The sequence below is a fragment of the Artibeus jamaicensis genome, unplaced genomic scaffold, assembly GCF_021234435.1.
Source record: "Artibeus jamaicensis isolate MK-2021 breed Jamaican fruit bat unplaced genomic scaffold, CSHL_Jam_final contig_1998, whole genome shotgun sequence".
Taxonomy (NCBI): domain Eukaryota; kingdom Metazoa; phylum Chordata; class Mammalia; order Chiroptera; family Phyllostomidae; genus Artibeus; species Artibeus jamaicensis.
Window position 1 is genome coordinate 15645622 of NW_026521407.1, and position 22191 is coordinate 15667812.

At 45.4% G+C, this 22191-nt stretch overlaps 1 protein-coding gene and 1 long non-coding RNA gene across 3 annotated transcripts; one reads left to right on the forward strand and one right to left on the reverse strand.

The window, feature by feature from the left end:
• Positions 1–781: 781 nt before the first annotated feature.
• Positions 782–2063, reverse strand: LOC119036342 (uncharacterized). The gene is made up of 3 exons (XR_005079972.2): positions 1934–2063; positions 1255–1438; positions 782–1062 (listed from the first exon to the last, which is right to left on the reverse strand). It is a non-coding gene; the product is annotated as an uncharacterized LOC119036342 (long non-coding RNA).
• Positions 1394–21357, forward strand: MILR1 (mast cell immunoglobulin like receptor 1). Of its 2 annotated transcripts, XM_037128099.2 has the most exons (9): positions 1394–1481; positions 5106–5375; positions 12929–13198; positions 14718–14825; positions 16040–16129; positions 16637–16693; positions 16820–16888; positions 17542–17620; positions 18600–21341. In XM_037128099.2, the coding sequence occupies exons 1-8, from the start codon at positions 1394–1396 to the stop codon at positions 17592–17594; spliced, it is 1005 nt and encodes a 334-aa protein (XP_036983994.2). In that variant the 3' UTR covers positions 17595–17620; positions 18600–21341. The 2 variants fall into 2 exon arrangements, with proteins under 2 accessions (XP_036983994.2, XP_053511378.1); XM_053655403.1 differs by lacking the exon at positions 5106–5375 and having other exon boundaries at positions 18600–21357.
• The last annotated feature ends 834 nt before the right edge of the window (positions 21358–22191 follow it).

Below are 22191 nucleotides of genomic sequence, written 5' to 3' on the forward strand. Positions count from 1 at the left end.
CATCCACCTATGCCTCCATCTTGGCGGAAGTCCGTGCACCATTTTTATAGAAGGTAGGTAGGTGCCTGAGAAGTAACTTTTACCATCTGAAACAAATGAAGGCCTTTTACAAACTGAGGTCTAAATAAGAGGATTTGCTTCCAGATAGTAGTGGCCAGTCTGGGAGGAAGCGGGCGTGTTGGCAGCAGGCCCTGGCTCTGCTCAGAACCCAGTGGGGGTTAGGTCTGGGACTGGGAATGCCTAACCACCGCAGGCCGGGACCTAGGGAGCCCAAGCAAGGAGGACCAGGGGGAGCGGATACGAGAGATGGGATGATGTCCGAGAAGAACCCACAGCCAGGCAGGGACTTGGCTTCCCCACGGAGAGGGCACCTGGCCACAGGAATGTGTGAGATCTGCGGGGCCCACCCTGGGTGGCAACAAGAATCAATAACCCAAGGGGCCCAGTCACAGCTCTCTCCACTGGGGGGGGGGGCCTCAGCACTTCCCACCCCCCACTTCAGAGTGGGGACACTGGAATGTGTGGCTTCATCTACGTCCACCTCACAGAGCCAGAATTGTGGATCAGGTAGAAGTGAAACACAACACACTCTGGGATGTAATTTAGAGACTCAGAGACAGCTGCGGCCATTGTTAAAACCCAGAGTCCCAGGTTTCATCCCTACTGAGTCTATAGCAGGGCCTAGGAATCATCATTTAACAAAATCAGGTATTCCTTTTTTATATATTTTTTAAAGGTTTTATTTATTTACTTTAGAGAAAGGGGAAGAGAGGGAGAGAAACATCAGTGTATGGTTGCCTCTCATGTGACCCCCACTGGGGACCTGACCTGCAACCCAGGCATGTGCCCTGACTGGGAATTGAACCAGCAACTCTTTGGTTCACAGCCCACGCTCAATCCACTGACCTACACCAGCCAGGGTGAAAATCAGGTATTTCTGATGCCATTGCTTCTGTGTGTCTACCACAGACAGTCAATATTTGCTTCCCAAGACTAAAGCCAACTTCCGTGAAGTTCCTTTTGATGCAGGTTAAATCCAGCGAGAGATGATCAGGTGGGTTTCTATAAGGACAGCAGAACAATCATATTTTTAGTGTTCTTTTCCCCACTGTTCAACTTCCCATCCTGAGTTTGCACAACCCACCACATCTCTCTCTCCTTAACAGAAGTCACTGAGGAACCCAGTCAAGTTTTTGCAGACAACGGTGTTTCTTTAACTTGGTCAGAAAGGAGGAAGTTCTCTAAATAACTCACCACCAGGGAGCCACCAGGCCTCCTTGGGCCTCCTCTTCAATTTCATTTAGGGGCACACGGAGCCATATGAACGCACTGGGACATTTGTTCTTCTGTCACATCTGAGGCTTGCCTCTCTGCATCTCGAAACCAAACCGCGATGTGGAGAAAAAGGGTTTTTTTGCTCCTTTGCTCTCTTTCAACTCTAAAAGCAGAACCGGATTGTGAGAAAATGGCAAAAACAAACAGTAAGTTTCATTTACTTCTCTCTTGTACTAAAACTGTCTTCAAAAAAAAACAAGACAGTGGATGGTCAGCTTTAAACATGATGGATCCTGAGTAAGTTTTTCTATGCTTTTTGATGAATGACCAGAGTGAAACTTTTCCCATTACCTGCCGTTTAAAATGAAATGATTTTTTTAGGGAGGCAGTTGGAGTATCTTTCCTGAGACCCAGAGATAAAATATTGAGATTGGATTTTACAATGAAATGTTTCTTTCACTGTCCCTTTTTTTTTTAATTAGAAAAGCAACACACAGTCAGTGTAAAATAATTCAAGCAGCATTAAAAATATATATTAGGAGGCAGTTTATCACCACAAAACTAGATTAAGACCACAATTGTGGTCCTAAACCCAGTGGCCTGGGTACATGAGATAAATTTCTTTCCTCTGTGAATTGGGGGTAGTACAAGCACCTACCTGAGAGGGCTGTTTTGACAACTGAGTGAGACAAGCCGTAGCTCTGAGTGCCTGGTACGGGTGAGCCGCCAAGAGATGCCAGCCCAAGTGGTTGTCAGTGTATAAACGTGAAAGTTCTGTTACCCTCCTCCAATCTCTCCCCCTCCACTTCCAGAAGCTAGAGCTATCGAGCCATTTTCCCTTCAATATCAGAGTAAACAAATTCTTCTGCGACTTGTCCTGTTTTTGTTTACAACAAATCACAGGCATCTTTTTAAGTACTAAATGCATATTTAGCTCTTTTCTTCTCCAACAAGCAGCATGGCATTTCATAATAAGACTCAGCCATAATTCATTTCACCAGTCCCATTTTGAGTCCCCCCTTTTTTTAATATAAACAATGCCGCAATAAACATCCCTGTGCAAAATCCCTCTGTGGACACCTGAGAGTGTGAGAGCATCTCTGTAGGATGAGATCCTAGAAATGAAATCGCCGAGTCAAAGGGCAGGTCCATTTCGATCCTTACAGAGGTCCTCCCGACACACTGAATTGGTTCATGCTCTCCAGCAGCGACCTCTCACGTGGAAGTGCATTTCCCCATCCCCTCTCTAAAGTTTGTTAATTTGTGCCAATCCGATGAGTAAAAAATAATATCACAATTTGCAGTTGCCTCATCACTCATTCGGTTGAGCATCTTCTTCATGTGTATTGACCATGAACGCTCTCACCTTCCCCTATAAAGGAGATTCAGGAGTGGCCATCTGGTCGGAAAGAGAGGTGACGTCTTGTCTTGAAGCTGAGCTTACAGAAGACTAGAAAATGTTAATTCTCCAAATCAAGGGCTGGAGGGAGGTTGATGGCACTTTTGAGGGGTCTAAGTGCCTTCCTCCTCTACCCACACCTTCCCTCGGCCCCAGCACTATTTAATGGCCTGACACATATCTTTTTCTAGAGATCACTTATTTATATTATTTGCCCATTTATTTGACAGTGTGTGTCTTTTTCTTACTGATTTGCTTTCATTTGTGGCTTAAGTAGTATTTTCTTCTAAGCTATCTATCATTTGTCTTAAATTTGCCATAGAGAAGTTTTCTGGGTAGTCAACTTTTTTGGTCTTTTCTCTATGGGTGCTCTTTGTTGTGTTTTATTAGGAAGACCTTTTCCTAGCAGGTGACATAAAAGCATTTTCCTATATTCCTCTACATTCTTTTATAATCTTTTTTCTTAAATGAAATTTCCTGATAAGGGCTGTTCCCACCGCCCACCCCCTTGGCATTTTTGAATAATAAAATACAAACACACAAGCTATCAAAGACTATTGGAATCATGTCAAAAGGGCTCAGAGGACAGTTTGGAGATGCTTTCCATGGCCCAAAAATGGGACAATAAGAATAATAACCTCAATGGATTGAAACACATTGCATATATTTAAAACTGAGTTCATATGATTCTTAAACAACAAAAAATAACGATAAATTACTGTAATATGACCAAAGAGTGGAGAAGGGCAAGTTTCTCTTCAGATAATTTCAGATAATAAATGAAGAAAGAATAATAGAACTGGTATATTATCATTTTGTCACCTCTAAGGAAATAATGCTTCAAGTGACTATTGTCCAGGCCCACCAACAAACAAAAAGAGAGATCATCGGACATCAGATGCGTCCTCACAGAAGTACACACCAGCCCCTATGATGCATGCTTACTAAAAAAAAGCTGACCTGAATTTCACCAAGCCTCTGGACAGGGGACAGAGCAACATGGTAGAGGATGCCATGGGAGTGTGACCTACAAAATCCAGGCCATGCAGAACATTATAGAACAAACCCTTTGCTATCTCCACCAAATAAATTGCCAGAAATTGGGGGGGGGGGGGAGGAGAAATGGAAAGGTCTTCTGATTTAAAAAAGCATAAGAAATATATCAGCTAATTACAATAGATCATTTTGAACACTAAAAAAAAATAAAGAATCAGACAACTGGCAAAATTTGAATGCTAACTAGATATTTGATGACATTTAACATACATTGTTAATTTTTATGTGCAATAACGGTCATTGTTATGTTTACAAAGGAGTCCTTATCTTCTGAAATACAATGTCCTCCAGCCAAAGGTCACCAGGGACACACATGCACCTAAACAAAGCTGGGCTGGGGAGGAAATGTCCACCGTGGAAATCATGCGATGTCTTTATCGAGGAAGGTATTAGAAAGGTCCTGGGATAAGACCTCTATCTGTGTTAGGTGGTTTGGAGGAAGATTCAAAGCAGCAGGCTCTTCTCTGGATTGGATCCTTCTAGGAAGTGGAAATAATGATATGATTGGGTATCTTAATAATTGTCATCTAAAAGGCAAAAACAGAGCAAAGCAAAAGCTGTGACCGATAAAGCAGCAGCAGTCACTGTTATTAATCCATTGAGGGGGATGTTTGACCATTTTTGTGCTTCAGACAATGTCCACGTCTTTGTGTGTGGCCAGGCACAATTATGATGTCATGTTGTTTTTGTCTTGATCCAACACAGTCATGGAGTGGCCTTGTCGGTGCTGGTAGTCCAGCTGCAAATGACAGGTCAGGTCCTAGCCAGGCCAGTCAGTACCCAACAGTCAAGGTACTGACCTGCTTTTCTCATTCTCAACACTGCATTTATGGATGAAATAACATGTGGTCTGGGGTTTGCGTTAAAATAGTGGAAAGCAGGGAGCGATGTAACAGGACGGACCATGAGTCGATCATTGTTGAAGCCAGGTAATAGGGTCATTGGGGATCATTATACTCTCTTCTCTACTATTATTTTGAAAGTTCTGATTTTCCAAAATAAGAAATTTAAACTAAATAATGGACAAAACAAGCTACCAGACATAACATTTTGTCTTAGAACCTGGAACTTTAATATTTGTATGTCAGCAGGGACAGTCTTTAGAAAGTCCACTTCGGGTGTTCAGCTGGCCAGAGAGATAGCAAGTACAGAGCTTCTCAAGGCCATGATCTCTCATGGGAGGGGCCTCTGCAGGCCTTGTGGCTTCATCACACTCTGGTCAGCCTGGCCGTGTAGGCAAGAAACGCCCCCTCAGGAAAGTTCACCAAGAACAGCGTGTCCACCATCTTGACCCACAAAATGTGGCCAGACAACTACTGAATTATTATCAAGGAACATTAACAAGAACTGTCTCTTGTGTGACTTTGTTTTCCAGGACTCACTTCTCTAATTTTGAACTCAGAAACAAATATGGTCGTGAAGGGTCAAAATGTCTCTATAACTTGTTCCAGCCAGAACAAACTATCGCCAATCACCTATTCTCTGTTTCGGAATAAAAATTGCATTGGAACTCAAGATAGCAAAGATGAAAGCGTGACTTTTAACCTACGCATCTCAGAAGCCAACGATTTGGGGTCATACAAATGTAAAGCGCAAGCTGGCAACTGTACAAAATATAGTCGTGATTTCAACTTCACATTGGTCGGTGAGTCGAGCGAGTGTCCCTTGGGCCCTGTGACGGGGAGGGCTCTTTTCCACTTCTCAGCAGGCTCTCTGCTCCCCTTGTCAGCACTCACTCTACAACAGGGGTGTCAAACTCATTTTCACCAGGGCCACATCAGCCTCGTGGTTGCCTTCAAAGAGCCGAATGCAACTTTAGGACTGTGTAAATGTAACTACTCCTTAACTAGGGGCGAGGAGCTCGGCGCTGTCACCCGGTAGAAACAAGGTGCCAGGCTGGATAGAACAAGGTGGGCGGCCGGATTCAGCCCCGGGCCTTGTGTTTGCCACCTGTGCTCTAGAGCCTAGGGAGTGCATCACTGAGACCTTTATTCTTAATAATTCCATTCCACTTTCTCATGTGAAGACTTTTGCCTAAGACAAAACATATCAACCAACATATCCTCTACCACACATTTCCAACAATTTAGAATATTGTTGAAATATTTTCTAGATGCTTTACTCTAGGATTCCCATCAAGTAGGCAAAAATGACTTTTTCTCTGAAGATTCGAGTGAGAAGTCTTAGAATCAGTGATGGACCAGTGGCACGGGTCTTCAAAGCCCCGGGCTTTGCCCGCCTCTTCCCCTTGCAGTGACCCCCTAGCAGGTGCCCCATCAGCCAGTGTTCTTCCTGCCTGACCACATTCTATTACTTCTATATTTTTCTTTCTCATCTTCCTACCCTAAGCCTCTCATAATGGGCTTCTCTGTGACAGTGACCTTGATCATGAGCTTCCGGGAGAGGGAGAGAGGGTTTCCAGGTAATATGTGTACAGTGCACCTGGCGTCTTCTAAACAAAGGTGCCCGCCTTACTGATCAAATCTTTTTTTTTAGATTTTATCTGTTCATTTTTAGAGAGGGTAAGGGAGGGGAAAAAAGTGAGAGGGAAACATCAATGTGCGGTTGCCTCTCACATGCCCCCAACTGGGGACCTGGCCCACAACCCAGGCATGTGCCCTGACTGGGAATCAAACTGGCCCCCCTTGGGTTTGCAAGCTGGCACCCAATCCACCAGCCAGGAGGGCACTGATCAAATCCTTGAGTGAGTCTCTAGGTCTGTGCTCTCCAGTATGGAAGCTACTAGCCATATGTGGCTATTTTAATTTAAATTCAATTTAATTAAAATTAGAATAAAAGCCCTGGCTGGTGTAGCTCAGTGGATTGAGCGTGGGCCTGTGAACCAGAATATCGGGGTTCAATTCCCAGTCAGGGCACATGCCTGGGTTGCAGGCCAGTTCCCAGCAGGGGACACACGAGAGGCAACCACACATTGGTATTTCTCTCTCGCTCTCCTTCTCTTCCCCTTTAAAGATAAATAAATAAAATCTTTAAAAAATTAGAATAAATAATTCAGTTCCTTAGTCTCCTTAGTCAAATTTCAGGTATTCAGTAGCCACAGGTGCCTGGGGCTCTCGTACTAGACAACACAGACAAAGACCATTTCCATCATCACAGGCAGTTCTGCCGGACGCCTCTGCTCTAGGTCAGTGACTTTCAGCTTTTTAGGTAATAACCATGTTAACAGTATCATGGTAGAGAGGGACAGTTTCCCTGAGACATGCTCACGTGACTGCAGGTGCAAATTTCTGCACAAGGCTTTAGGGGATGCCGCGGGCTCTGGGTTAGAAACAACGATCTCAGGACAATTTTGAACACGAACCGAATAGGAGCCAGAATTACAAAGTAAATGTGAAGAAGGAGGAAACCCCTGGGAACACGGCGCCGGGACGCATGGGAAACGCGAGGGCAGTGCCACGGCCGAAGGTGTTCTCTCATTGTCAGGCTCCTGCTCCACTGGGCAGCCTGGGAAGGTTTCTGCCACTTCCTGGAAGTAGAGTGTTCCTATGAAAACCTTTTGTAAGCCGAAATGGCATAAAGCAAAGAAGCAATTCCCTTTTCTTTATATGGAAAAATGTTTCCGTGTTCCCAGACCCCCCAAAATAACCTACCAAATCACACCAAATTCACTTCACTGCGTCCAGTTTTGCACTAAGCACAACACCTTTACGAGCTCTCTTAGGCTTTTCTGACACCTTAGGACACGTCCTGCTGATGGATGCAGAGAATAAATCGAGATGGGGCACAGCCGCTCAGACACAGTTCAGCGCCCTGGCGCTGACTGCAGAGCGAGGGTCCAGGGAAGGAGCTGGGCGGGGCCCCGCTCGCTGCTGGGAGCTCGTGAAGCCTCTATAACAGCTCTTTGCGAAACCAATGCGGAACACCGTTTTTGCTTTTTGCCACCCTCCCCCCCCCTTTTTTTTTGTAAAAACAAAAATCCCCCAAAACAGGAAGTAATGTAAGTCTTTCACAAAAGCAAAGAGACATAAAGCAAGGGATACTTACGTTGCAGAAAGAGCCCTGAAAGGGACAGTGGGGAACCTGTGTACCACAACTTCCTGTGCAACTTCGGGTCTTCCGCGGAGATATACCTTAGATTATCTCTGCGGTCCTCAATTACGAAAGTGTGAGTTGAGAAGATAGGCAGTATGACCCTAACACTGTTTGGTTTGATTCTGGGTGAGAATCTCAGTCTGCAGTGGGCAGAAGCGGGTGAGGAGGGTAGGCACTTACTTGGCAGAAAAGCATCTAATTGCCCATCGAATCACTGAGATGCAAGTGAGAAGACATGGCAAGACCCTCCACTGGTGTGTGTTTCCTCCCTTAGAATGACGGGGACCTCCACTCCTGCAGTGAATATGCTCATTCTTAGCTGATTTACAAACTTGATGGCTGACACCTTAAATAAGTTGATTATAAAAACCTAAGTCTTCATGTCCCAACTTTCTGACCCACAGATATGTATAAAATCTTCCCACATCCTGTTTTCCAAATAAATGCTCAAGTTTCCTGCCATGTTACAGTAATTGTAGAGCTGTTTTGATAGATTATAAAACTGTATTATTTTCATTTAGGTCAGATTAACAGATAATCTATTGAGTGCCTCCCTTGTACACATAATTGTGTTATGTGCTGCCGGGGTTTTGACGTTGCCTAAGACGTCGTCTACTCCCCAACCCAGCCAGGGAGATGAGTCACGCACACAAGTTCAGTAACCATTGATGCCTTCATCATTTAATGATATCCCAGTTGTGCCAACCCCTGCCTATGCTTTGGTTCCTGCCCTGATGGAGCTTACAGTCTGGCTGGGGAGACACAAAACCCAAGTACTCAGACGAATAAAACTCATCATCACAGGCTGTGTGGATTGTTAGAAGGAGAAAGAAACCAGCATGGTGATGGGAGAGAAGCAGGGGGTAGGGGAGGGATCTACTCAGGGTGGTTAGCGAAGGTCTTTCAGAGGAGATGCCATTGAAGTGGAGCCCTGAAGGGTGAGGAGTTAGCTATGAGAGGAGACAGGGCAAGAGAAGCTCTAGTTAAGGGACAATGGCCTGTGCCGGGGCTCCAACTCGGGAAAGAACTCGGCTGGTTGAGAAGGCCAGTGTGGCCGGAGGTCAGACGAGGAGGGTGTGACTCCAGGCGAGAGTGGAGAGGGAGGGGCCAAGTCAGGGAAGACCTGTGACCCGGCTTTATCACCTTGGAAGTTAATTCAGTCTAGGTGGGTCAGGGCCAGGGTGAGCCGTGTTGGGATTGGTTAGGAAGTTCTTGGAGTCACCCAGGAGACAGTGGTAGGGACAGACAGTGGTGGGGATGGACAGATGGGGAGGACAAAACAGCAGGACTTGCTCGATGATTAAATCTGGAACCACAGGTAGCAAAGGTAGGGCAGGAATCGAGAATGACTTCCAGATATTTAATGGGATCATCTCCTGACACACAGTGCCTTTTACTGAGATGGGAGAAAACGCAAGAGCAGAAATTGTTGAGTGGGTATAAAGTTTGGTTATGCTAGATAAATGAGTTACAGACATTTTCCTGTGCGACCTTGTGCCTATCATTAGCAATGCTGTATTGTGCACTTAAAAATTTGTCGAGAAGGTACATCTCATGTTAACTGTTCTTACTACAGCAAAATGAATGAATGCATGAAGAAATAAATACATTTCTTAAGAGAGTAGGATTTTAATATATGTTTATCTACCTACTGATTGGCTCACTAAGCATTTGAATATACCAGCAAGTTCCCTAGAGTTCATTTTCAAACAGGTTATGTTGGAAGTGACCGTGAGACATCCAAGTGGACTGTGTAATGAGAGGTAGAAAAATTCATAGAAAATAATATGGGGGGAGAGACGAGGGCTGGAGGAGGCAGAGGGGGAGGGAATGCTCTGTCTGGAGGACTTACGAAAGGTCTTACAAGGAAGGTGGCAGCAGAATGAGCCTTAAAGGACTCCTTGAAATTAAAAAAAATATAAGGAGTCTATTGGAGAGGAGCAGCTCCCTCACCCTGCTGACTGTGTAGCTGTAATGCCCTTGACTCGTCCTGAACAAAGTCTCTGGAAAGTTCCCATCCTCCCAGTCCCTTAGATATCAACCTTTGGCCAGGCGTGGAGTGTCCCATCTCAGAGACAGGTCTGTGCTGATTCCTTATAAAGGTTTTCTCCTTCCTGTGCATTAAGAGGGGCAGACTTCAGTTCTGAAGGAAGAGTGTGCTATCGGTGCTATTCCCAAACAAAGCTGCTTTTCGAGGCCACCGTCACTGGATGCTGCTCTGTGGAAGATGCCACCACAGGGACTGACTCCTGCTCAGATAAGGGGTGGAGCAAGGAGACTCTAAATTATTTTCTTTGATTTTACTTATACTTTGGTCCCTGTATTTCATTGGTTCTGTGCCAAATTGATGTCATAAAAAAATCTCTACTTGGAAGTTGGTGTTGGCCGTATTAGCTGTGTATCCTTGGGGAAGTTTCTAAACTTCTCAGAATCACAGGTGGAAGGGGTGTGATACTATCCATGTTGTAGTATCATTGTGGAGAGAAATGGGATAATGTGGGCATGAGCCTGGCCCATGATGAATATTCAACTATCCTTCCTTTTCTGTAATACTGTTTGATTAATGAATTATATTGTAAATCATACAGCTGGATTGTCCCATGAAATAGGGTATAAACTGACAGACATAGATTTCTTGTTGAGAAGTTTCTTTAAACCTATTTATAGGGTTACTTCCTGATTTGGGGAGGAAGTTACAGCTGAATCCTATAAATGCAAATACGGTTAGAAAAAATGATATTTTAATATTTGATTTAAAAAAAAAAAAGAAAAAACAGGGCTTCCGGCCAAGATGAAGGCATAGGTAGACACACTGTGCCTCCTGGCACAACCAAAATTAAGGACAACAAAATTTAGAAACAAAAGAAACAACCAGAACTGACAGAAAATTGAACTGTATAAAAAGTCCAACAATCATTCATCCAGACCAGTAAGAGGGGCAGAGTTGGCGGCCCGCAGAGAGGGGTCACAGCAAAAAAAAGCAGTGGCTGGTGACCTGGGCACACAGGCAGTGGCTGGCAGACCCCCAGAGGGGGGTGGCAACGAGCAGACACAGTGAGGTGCGCAAGGCAGCTGGCTGACCGCAGTCCCACATTCTCACGCAGATAAACCTGGCAAAAATAGGCAGTGAGACAGACCATGCAACCCAGGGCTCCAGCAATGGGAAATAAAGCCTAAAAGCACCGATTGAAAACACTTGTGGGGGTTGAGGTGCTGGGAGAGACTCCCAGCCTCATAGGAGAGTTTGTTGGAGAGACCCACAGGGTCCTAGAATGTACACAAGCCCACCCACCCGGGGGAACCAGCACCAGAAGGGCCGAATTTGCTTGTGGGAAGTGGCAGAAAGGACTGAAATTCAAGAGAGAGCAGAGCAAGTGCCATTGCTCCCTCTCTGACCCTGCCCCCACATACAGCATCACAACATAGAGAGTGGAGGGGGTTGCCCCCTCCATGAATACCTAAGGCTGTGCCCCTCATATGTAACAGTTGTGACCAGACCCCCCCCCAAAAAAAAATAGCTCAAACAGAAGAACAGATCAAAGCCCCAGAGCCAATAGATCTAAGAGACCAAGAGACAGCCAACCTATTGGATGCACAGTTAAAAGCACTGGTGATCAGGATGCTCACAGAACTGGTTAATTTTAGTTGCATCAATTAGATGAAAAAATGAAGGCTACACTAAGTGAAAGGAAGGAAAATGCACAGGGAACCAATAGCGATGGGGAGGAAACTGGGACTCAAATTAAGGGAGTGGACCAGAAGGAAGAAAGAAACAACCAAACAGAACAGAAGGAAAAAACAAAAATTCAAAAAAATGAGGAGAGGCTTAGGAACCTCCAGGACATCTTTAAACGTTCCAACATCTGAATCATAGGGGTACCAGAAGTGGAAGAGGAAGAGCAACAAGTGGAAAACGTGTTTGAACAAATAATAAAGGAGAACCTCCCCAATCTGGCAATGCAAATAGACTTCCAGGAAATCCAGGAAGCTCAGAGAGTCCCAAAGAACTTGGACCCAAAGAGGAACACACCAAGGCACATCATAATTACATTAGCCAAGATTAAAATGAAGGAGAGAATCCTAGAAGCAGCAAGAGATAAGGGGACTGTCACCTACAAAGGAGTTCCCATCAGACTGTCAGCAGATTTCTCAAAAGAGACCTTATAGGCAAGAAGGGGCTGGAAAGAAGGATTCCAAGTCATGAAATCCAAAGACCTACATCCAAGATTGCTCTATCCAGCAAAGATTTCATTTAGAATGGAAGGGCAGATGAAGCAATTCTCAGATAAAGTCAAGTTAAAGGAGTTATCATCACCAAGCCCTTATTTTATGAAATGTTAAAGGGACTTATCTAAGAAAAAGAAGATAAAAAATACGAACAGTAAAAATACAGCAAACTCACAGTTATTAACAATCACACCTAAAACAAAAGCAAACTAAACAAACAACTAGAACAGGAACAGAACCACAGAAATGGAGATCACATGGAGGGTTAGCAACAGGGGAGTGGGAGGGGGAGAGGTGGGAAAAGGTACAGAGAATAAGTAACATAGATGGTAGGGAGAAAATAGAAGGAAGGCAAGAATAGTGTGGGAAATGTAGAAGCTAAAGAACTTAAGACACATGGATATGAACTAAAGGGGGGGAATGTGGGTGGGAGGGGGTGTGCAGGGTGGAGGGGAGTGAAGGGGGAAATGGGACAACTGTAATAGCATAATCCACAAAATATATATATATTTTTAAAAAACCCTGCTATAACCTTATAAGGATTGGGAATAAAAGCACCTCCCAGCTTCATACTGGAACTGGATCTTTCACAAAATTCTACTCATTATCAACAATAAAGAGATTATGAATTCTTATTCAAAGAATTTCCAATAATAGGCAAGTTTTCACTCTAATTCCTCAAAGCAGAGAGACACCCTCCACTCTCTGGCTTTCTCAGCACCTGGGTCATGTCACATGGGGTTAGTCACATGCTCCCTGGCCTTTCCCACTGGGCTGCAGGCTTCTTGACTTCTCAAGAAGGGTGTCCCTCACCTCTGGGTCCACATGGAGGAGTAGAGTAGGGGTGCAATGCATGTTTGCGGACTGAGTGAACCCAATCTGCCTATCCCTGTATAACATGCACTTCCATTTTTCTAGACCCAGTAACCACTCCAGTGCTGAACATTACGAGAAAAGCCAGCCATTACGTAACACTACAATGCCTCTCGATCTATGGCTCCCTGCCCATCAATTATACTTTCTTTGAAAACAACACCACCATATCACAAGTTATCAAGAATGTAAGGGAGCCTGCTGAATTTAATTTAACCAAGAACCCTGGAGGAGGGGAGGAGTTCAAGTGTAAAGCTAACAACAGACTTCCTCACCATGTGAAATACAGTCTTCCTGTGACCATACCCTCAACAGGTAAGGGCTACCTGAGCTCTTCCAACAGGGTCTGAGCTTGCTTCCAGAAGCTTCTTCTGCTTGTCCACTTCCCACTTTGGCCACCTGCTCCCAAGTGCCTTTGCTTTGGTAGGGTCCACACGAGCTGAGATGGGACTGCTTTCTGCCATGAAAACAAGACAGGAAAAAAAAAAAACCCACAGAAAAAAGCCTGCCTTGACCTTCCCCTGCTGGGGGTTCTGCATCTCTTGGAGCTGTCAGGTCTCTTCTGCTTTTTTTGTTGGCTTCTAACACCTCCTGTTGCCCCACCGCTAAGAGATGGTGGATCAAGACTTTCAGTACCACCCTTAGCTTGGGGCAGGGGGCCCCTGGCCCTCCCCTGTTTTGGAGGGCACTGCTCTGGTGCTTCTTGGCTGTGCACATTCTCACAGTCTGAGGAGTCCAGGGGGCCATGGGAATGTGCCCCCCTGGCCCCCGTATTCCCACTTTTCTAACCGTCCTCTGGGTTCCTGGCCCCAAACTCCCCATCCAATCAGATCAGGACCCACCTAACAGGGCCCACATGAGTCTCTATCCCAGCCGGTCCTCCCCCACAGGTGGACCACAGTGAGGACGCTAGCATTCCCGCACCCAAGCTGAGGGAGCTGCTAGTGGGGGTGTGAGTGGCATTGGACATGCAGGCTGCCGGGCCACATGCATGCAAGGCCCGTTAAGGGGCAGGTCAGAGCCTGGGTGGGAAGGGGGCCAGGCCAGAGCTGGGGCTGGCTCTCCCCCATGCTGCTGTGTTCTGGTGCAGAACTCCAAGGAGTCTGAGAATTCTAGGTTCGAACCTGGCCTTCCGGCTCCTTCTGGAGGGATACTGGTGGAGGTAGAAGAAGGGTAAGACAAAAGCTAGGTTAGCACAGCTTGGGCACTGAACACTTCACCAGGCCTCACTCTCAGAAGTACAGAGCCCACACCCCAGCATCAAGTCCTGACAAGTGAGGCAGTCTGTGGGAATCAGGCCCCAGAATCAGGCTTTTGCCCACAAATCACAGCTCTTCCATTTACTGGCTGTGTGACTTCAAGAAAGTTGCTTAACCTCTCTGAGTCTTACTCTACTCATTTGTAAAATGGGAGTGATACTAAAAGATAAATAAGGCAATGCATGTAAAGTGCTTAACAGTGTCTGGCAGGTAGTTAACACTAAATACATGGTAGAGATTTGGCCAACATGACTAAGGACTTTGCCCAATAAATGGACATGCCATTATGACCCTAAACATTGCAGCCACTAATCGGTCTGTTAAATGCTGTGCTACTTTTCTCTTCCTTGTGTGACCCCTGTGGAAGGTGCACTTGGTCATGACTTTAAGAACTTCGCTGACTCACAAGGTAACCCTCGAGAGTTGTGGGCGTCCGCCACAGTGCAGGGGCCGGGGTGCCCCGTTGCATGGGTTAACTTGGGAGATGGCCGTAACTGCCCCTCCAGAACACGTCACAGTTCGGCGTCATTGAGAAGGAAGCTGTGTGGTGACCAGTGAATGCTGTCTTCTTCCAGGAGGACGGAGCTGTCCATTCTGCCTGCAGCTGCTGCTTCCGGTGTTACTGATACTCTTCATAACAATCCTAATTCTGGCATTTTGGACACTGTCAAAGTTCAAAGCAAGTAAGTTCTTCAGGAGCTATTCCGTTGTTTCCCACGGGTTTGGGATGTAGGTGGCCCGGGAGAGGATGAGGAGGAAGGGGAATCAGAAACGGATGTGAAGAAATAAAACAGAAGAAAAGCTGCTACAGGGGAAGGTTAGACAGTCCTGCCGTGGTCTCTCCGGGAGAACTTTTCTTACCACGTGTGCTCAGGGGGCGGGGCCTGGGCGAAGAAGGGCCCGCGCTGGGTTTAATGCTCTGCTGCTGTCCGTGCCTTGAAATTCTCCTCCTTTTCTTGTTTTTAAATCTGCACCTGAAGACATGCTTATGTATTTTAGAGAGAGGGAGAGAAAAATCGGTGTGAGAGAGCAATACCCATCGGCTGCCTCTCATAAGCACCCAGACTGGGGACTGAACCTGCACCCTAGGCACTTACCCGGAATAGGGATCAGATCCACGACCCTTCGGTTTACAGGGCGACGCTCTCACCGACGGAGCTACATCAGCCAGGGCTTGAAATTCTTGATATATATATCAAGAATATATATATATATATATATTTTTTAACTTTTGAAAATTACTTTCAAATTGTGGTAAAGATATACAACCATAAACTGCACCATCTTAACCATAGCGAAGCACACAGCGTGGCGGCATCAGTACTCTCGCTGTTGTGCAACCAACACCGCCGCCAGTCCACAGCCCTCCGGGCTCCTCGCTCAGCGGAGCCTCCGCCCCCGTCACACCCTAACTCCCCGGTCATTTCCTCTTCCCTCCGAGCCTGGGCCTCCGCCACTCTACTACTGTCTCTGCGATTTTGACGACTCTAGGGATGACCCCATAGAAATGGAATCATCCAGAATGCGTCTTTTGGTAACTGGCTTATGTCACTGAGCACAATGTTCTCAAGGCCCATGCGTGTGTCAGAATTTCCTTCACTTTTAAATCTGAAGAATGTTTCATTATATGTAGATACAAGGAAAGAAAATGTGTCTCCGGCCATCGCACACGTCATCAGACAGGCGGAGGGTGCCACATGCAGAGCTGGGAAAATCAACCAGGAGGATCGCCTGGGAGAAGGGGGGCTATGGGCTTCTCCAGGAATCCAAGGTTTTCCCCTTGGAGAAGGTCATTCTCTGTTTCGGAACTTTGGGGAAGTCTGTTCCTCCGAAGAGGAGATTGGAAAAATGTGACCGAATTGGTTTAATTGGATTAATTTTGCACCAATTTATGTAGGAAAAGCTCTGAGAGAGAAGGCATCCAAAGACTATGGCAACACACCCATGGAAGTTGGACTACGTGCAAATATCTGTGAAAATCAAGCAGGTAAGAGAACTTTGTTGGATATTTTCATTGGTGTGCTTGGTTGGTTTCAGGTTTTCATCTTTCTTTAAGGTCGTACAGACGTATGGGTTCAATGTCTCCTTCGAGGCCCTGATGCCCACTCCCACTTTCCAGGGACCACAACTAGTTTTTAAAAACCCCTCCACAGAGGCTGTGTGTATGCTGTCTAAACAAATGGCAGTGATGGCAGCGTGTCACAGACAGGCTATTCTACATCTTGATTGTCTTCACTTAACATATCTTGGCGATTTTTAAAAATATCAGTTTGGAATGATCTTCACTGTGTCCCAAAGCCCCTGTGACCCCCTGTTAAAGCAGGCATCATATGCTGCTTTATGGTAAACAGACCCATGACTTTGACCAACAAGAAGAACCCCAGCCAGCGCTGACCGAGAGCTGGCCACGTTGCAGATGCAGTGCTAAGCAGCTCACTGCCCCGTCCAGCATGAACAGCACTAACACCCAATCGATGTTGTTCCCACTTTACAGACAAGGAGTCTGCACCAGGCTGGGAACCAAGGCAGTGTGTCTCCTCAGACCAACACGGTAAGCACTCTCTGCCGGGCCCAGAGGCTACACGCCATTGCAAGGGCAGCGAGCTAAGCCACTGCCCTCAAATGATCAGAGATTCAGCTGCTGAGCCCAACAACTCTGTCCTTGTCCTTTGCCCAGAAACCAACTCCTCTCAGGAGATACATTATGCCACCCTCATGATCCAGAAGGCGACACCACAAAATCACGGTGAGCCACAGTTTGGGATAAGAGATGCTATTATGAGACAGTGGGCCCGGTGAGGCCACCATACCCAGGGCTTTAGGAGCCCAAGAATGGGTGGGTGGGGGCACACGCCTGTCTGGGAGGCCAAGGGTGACCAATACCACGGCACTCAACAAATCTGCCAGGAGACAGGTGGGTGGGCGGAGGGAGGGATGAGATGGGGGAGTATTGTGTAAAACGTCCAGAGAGGATGCAGGGCCACTTCGACACCATTTCCAAGAATTAATTACTTGTAAAAAGGCAAAGAGATTAAGAAGTCCAAATGGATGGTTACAAAATCGTCACAGGGATGTAAAGTACAGCACAGGAAATGTGGTCAGTAATGTAATAACTGCGGGCGGTCAGGTGGGCACTGGAAATACTGGGGGAACATTACGTGAAGTGTATTATCTAAGCACTAGTCTATATACCTAAAACTAGTAAAATAATATTGAATGTAAACTGTAATTGAAATTTTTTTAACTTAAAATAATTTAAAGAATGAGTTGAGATAGTCCAGAAACAAACAGTTAATACTTGATTCTGTCAGTCCACCCAGCTACTAAAATAGGATTTTTTTTAGAGAGTCAATGAATATATATCCTAAATTTACTAAATTATTTCTTTTTATATTTCAGAAGCCTGTAATAATGGTAAAACTGAGTATGTCTATTCTGAAATCATCTTGTGAAACAAAGATACAAACTACATCTCAGGGTAAGCTGATTTCCATGAAGGAAAAGCAAGCTTGACTGACACTTCAAAGTGTTTCTCCCGGTTACCTAAGGTGAATCAGTATTTTTCCTGACTAAACACTCTTCCTTTAGTGCATTCAGGTACCTCCAATCCTAGCATCAGACAACAGTTTCGTCAGGTGGGATCCTGACTGGTGACAGTTTTTAAATGCTTTTGCTATTTTTACACTTGGACCATTCTCTCCATTTCCACATCATTTAAAAAAGAGCATTTGTTAGCCCGGGCTGGTGCGGCTCAGTGTATTGAATGCTGGCCTGCGAACCGAAAGGTTCCGGGTTCAATTCCCAGCCAGGGCACACGCCTGTGTTTCAGGCCAGGTCCCCAGCTGGGGGTGTGCAAGAGACAACCAATCAAGGTATCACTTACACACTGATATTTCTCTCCCTCTCTCTCTCCCTCCCTTCCCCTTCTCTACTAAATAAATAAATAAACTTTAAAAAAAAAGAGTAATTGTTAGACCACTGTGCTTTTCAGAAGTGCATCCTGGAAGCATATAGAATGGTCTCCGTTCTGGTTTCCCCACCCCCAAGCCCAGTGAAAGTTCAGAAGCAAAGACACAAAGCAAAAACCCACACCTAAATTAAAATGAAAGGAGTGGTCTGGAAAATGTGTCTGTAGAAATGGTGTCCACCGTCACCATGAGAGGCAGGCAAGACTACTCAGCAAGTACACACTGATTGTTCACTGCCATTTACCCCTGCTCTCAGATTTTGGGAGGCTGCAAAAATATTTATAGCAATTTTCAAGGACTTTCTCAGTCCTCAAGACTTAGCTAATATCAAAGGCATGCCTGTAAGTGCTGCATTTCCCATCAGTATTCTGTGGACAAATCAGCCCAGAGTTGAGTTGGGGGACAAGGGAGAATGGATTAGTTTCCTAGGACTGTGCTAACAATTTCTCATAAACTGGTGGATTAAAATGGAAATTTATTTTCTCACAGTTCTGGAGGCCAGAAGTCCAAAATCAAGCAGGACACACTCCCTCCGAAGGCTCCAGGGGAGAACCCCTACTTGCCTCTCCCAGTTTCTGGTGTTTCCTGGTGCTTCTTGGCTTGTGGCAGAATCACTCCAGTCTCTGTCTTGGTCTTCCCGGGCCTTCACTTCCTCTGCCATTCTCGTCCTGGTCACAAGATTTTAGGTACCAGCCAGATAATCCAGGATGACCTCATCTCAAGATCCTTCACCTAATTACATCCTCGAAGACCCTTTTTTCCAAATAAGGTGACATCGCAGGTTCCAGGAGTTAGGATTTGGACGTATGTTTTGGGGGAGTCACCATTCAACCCTCTAAAAATGGGGGACAAATGAGGAATAATACCTATGTCATGGACCTACTGTGAGAGTTAATTCAGGTGACAAATATAAAGGGCTTGGAATAGGGCCAGGAATATAATAAGAACTCAAAGCTAGCTATTTGTAGTGTGATGATGCTTACTCTGAGTCATGCTGTTTGGCTGCTCCCCTGAGAAAACTTTAAGTCTTTGAAGTCATAAACTTGGTTATCTGGGCCACCATTGGCTTCTTCATCTTAACCTGAGCTCCTTCCTGAAGCAGAGCTGAGACAAGGATTGGGTGCAGGTCATTTATATGGGAGGTGATCCCAGGAAGCAGGAGGACCCAGGGCGAGTGAAACAGAAATCGGAAGCCAACACAAGGGGTGGGGAGGGGCTAGCAAATGAGTGACCCTACTGGTAACTGCATTTGCTCCTGTAAAGGCCTTCCAAGGGCCTGAGGTCCAATCAGAACGCTGCTGAGTTTCACAGCATGCCCTCCATCAACAGCCCCTCACTGTCTCCTTGCAAAGCCTCTAAAGCAGTTAGTAAAAGCCAACCAACTCCATAATCCATATGATTACCATAGTCTGCTATCTTCCAAGTGCTAGAATTGCATAACCTAGTGCTTGCTACCTAGCTCTGTGGTATGAAGTCTTGGTAATTGTGAGGCTATGGTGTGCAAGGGTTTTCACTAACCCCCTTGCCACCAGCAACAGAATCCTTGTCATCCACCCAGAAAGTAATTTCCCTTTCCCAGGGCTGCTTTTTAGGACCTGCTAATACCCTGTCTTATCCTGGGCTAGCCCTGAAAACAGAGCCTGAGATAAAGCCCTCCATGCAAATAATTTAGTTGGGAGGTGACTGGGGGAACCAAGGATGTACTGCTGAGTTGAGCAGTGCTGTGGGTAACCGGGGCTTGATCCCACTGAAACCTGCTGAGGAGGGAAAACACCACCTCCCAGAATTGTCCACTTGAGGACAACAGTGAGGAACATTTATCCATTGGCTGAAGGCCGCCCCACACCCACACCCACTTCTGAGCTGTGCATGTGTTCATTTCAAACAAGCTTCCATTAGTGCCTCGTCCAGGGCACTGAAAAGTCCCAGGGCAGAAATGAATGACATGTGTTGTAATGTACCCTTGCAGCACAAACTGTCCACGTGAAGTGAGTGAAGCTGCAGATGCAGCGAGCCAGGATGTGACACAGGACACACAGGTGGCTGGTACGCCCTTTCTCAACATTCCCTTTATAACCATTATAGTAATGACAATAACTATTGTGTGTTGAGCACATACCAGGTACTTTTCAGCGCTTTGTGTAATTATCCTTGTATAGTGCTTGCAACCAGCTCTTTACCCAGCTCCGCCTCACCCCTGCACAGACAGCCAGTGTCTACCCTCCGTGCCCCCCGCCCCAGCTTTTGCATTGAATTGTTTAGGAAGGGAAGAAGAAAAGGAATATCCACTTTTTTCATGTCCAGAAGTTTTACTTCGGTTGTTTTTCAAATCCACCTACTTCTTTAAACATTTTTTTGCTGTGAAATAGCACACACAATATATGGAAATGCATGAAAATACACATATGGTTTAATAAATCGTCATCAGGTGAACATTAGTGATAGAATGCCATCAGCAACCCAGAAACTGTCTGCAGGCCCCTTCCCACCCGCAACCCATTTCCCCAACGACCCTTTCATGGGACATCTGGGTGGCTGTTAGTTTGGGGCTACTGCAAATAATGCAAAGAATATGCCTATTCTTATGCCAGGGACCTGATTCCCATGTGCATGCAATTATGTTGAATACGCATGGGTCATGGGGTACGTTTATCTCCAACCTAACTAGACAATGCCGCCCTGTTTTCCAAAGTGGTCCTATGTTGCCTCTTTAAGCATCCTATCATCTGCGATGACGAGTACAAGCCTGTGAAGGCTGAGGTCCCTAAGACAAGGTACCTGAATAAAAGGACCCGTGAGTAGCACTGAGATTTTCTTCAGCAAAGTCACTTCTAAAAAATGAACTTTGTAGTTTCTCACAGTTATAGAACTAGAGACTGAACATCAAACTGCAAAAATGAAACTTAAGATTTTAAGTAGACATACAGTGGTAACTGGCTTTCACTTGAGGCTGCTGTGATTACAATGAGGTAAAGCAAATGAGCTCATGTGGCACCGTGCCCTCACCCCGTCATCCTCGGGGTCCTTGATAATGGGGGTTACCGCCCTGGGAGGAGACACAGACGCGTGATAGAGGAGGTAAGTTAAAACCCTACAGTCCTAAAGGGGTGTAAGAGGATTTTTTTCAGTGATGGAAATGTTCTATATTGTCATTGTGGTGGTGGTTACACATTTGTCAAAACCTGCATTTGTACCTTTAAAGTAAGTCAATTTTGTTTGTAAATTATATGGCAATAAAAATGATTCACACACACACACAGACACACACACTCATATATGTGCTAGCTCTGAAAAGGTCTAGAAACAAAAACACCTTCTAAAAATATGTATCCCTAGTACCCAGTGTGTGGTCTCCTTGGGGAAACAGTGAAATGCACAATCTCTGTGTGAGATACTAACAAGCAAACTATCAAAGACTACTACAGGTCAAAAGGACTCGAAGCCACATTGAAAGGCTCCCATTGGCCAAAGGTAGAATAACTTGAGCATCAAAAAAAATCAACTTTAAAGGGGATGAATCCAACACTTATCCCAAACCTTTTCCATACCTCTAAGCGAACAGTATAACATATTTTCCCTTGTAGAAATATTCTAGCCGATGAATGAAGAAGACAGAATCAGAATACCACCACTTTGTCACCTCCAATGAACTGACCAATCTAGGCATTGATCAATGACTGCTAGCATCCCCCCAAAAGAAACCACCAGACAGGACTGACTCCTGACGGGAGAGCACAGTAACCTATGAAATCATCTCATTCCCAAAAATGAACTTAAAAGCTGATCGAGCCTCTGGAGTCAAATTCCAATCTAGAAGAACAGGTTAACTAAACTATACCCTGGGGGTGTAGTAAAACCCAAGCAGGGCAAGACCCTGTAATAAACAATCCGATTTCTGAGTGAGAGAATCTCTAAGCTAAGAGAGGCCAAAAGACCTAATGACCAATTTCAACATAACGGTGTTATTTAAATTCTCACCCAAACAAATAATACAAATTAGAAACTGAATACTTGATAGTAAATAATTAAGAAAACTTCTATTATGAAAACTGTCACGCATACAAAGAGAGGCAGTACAATA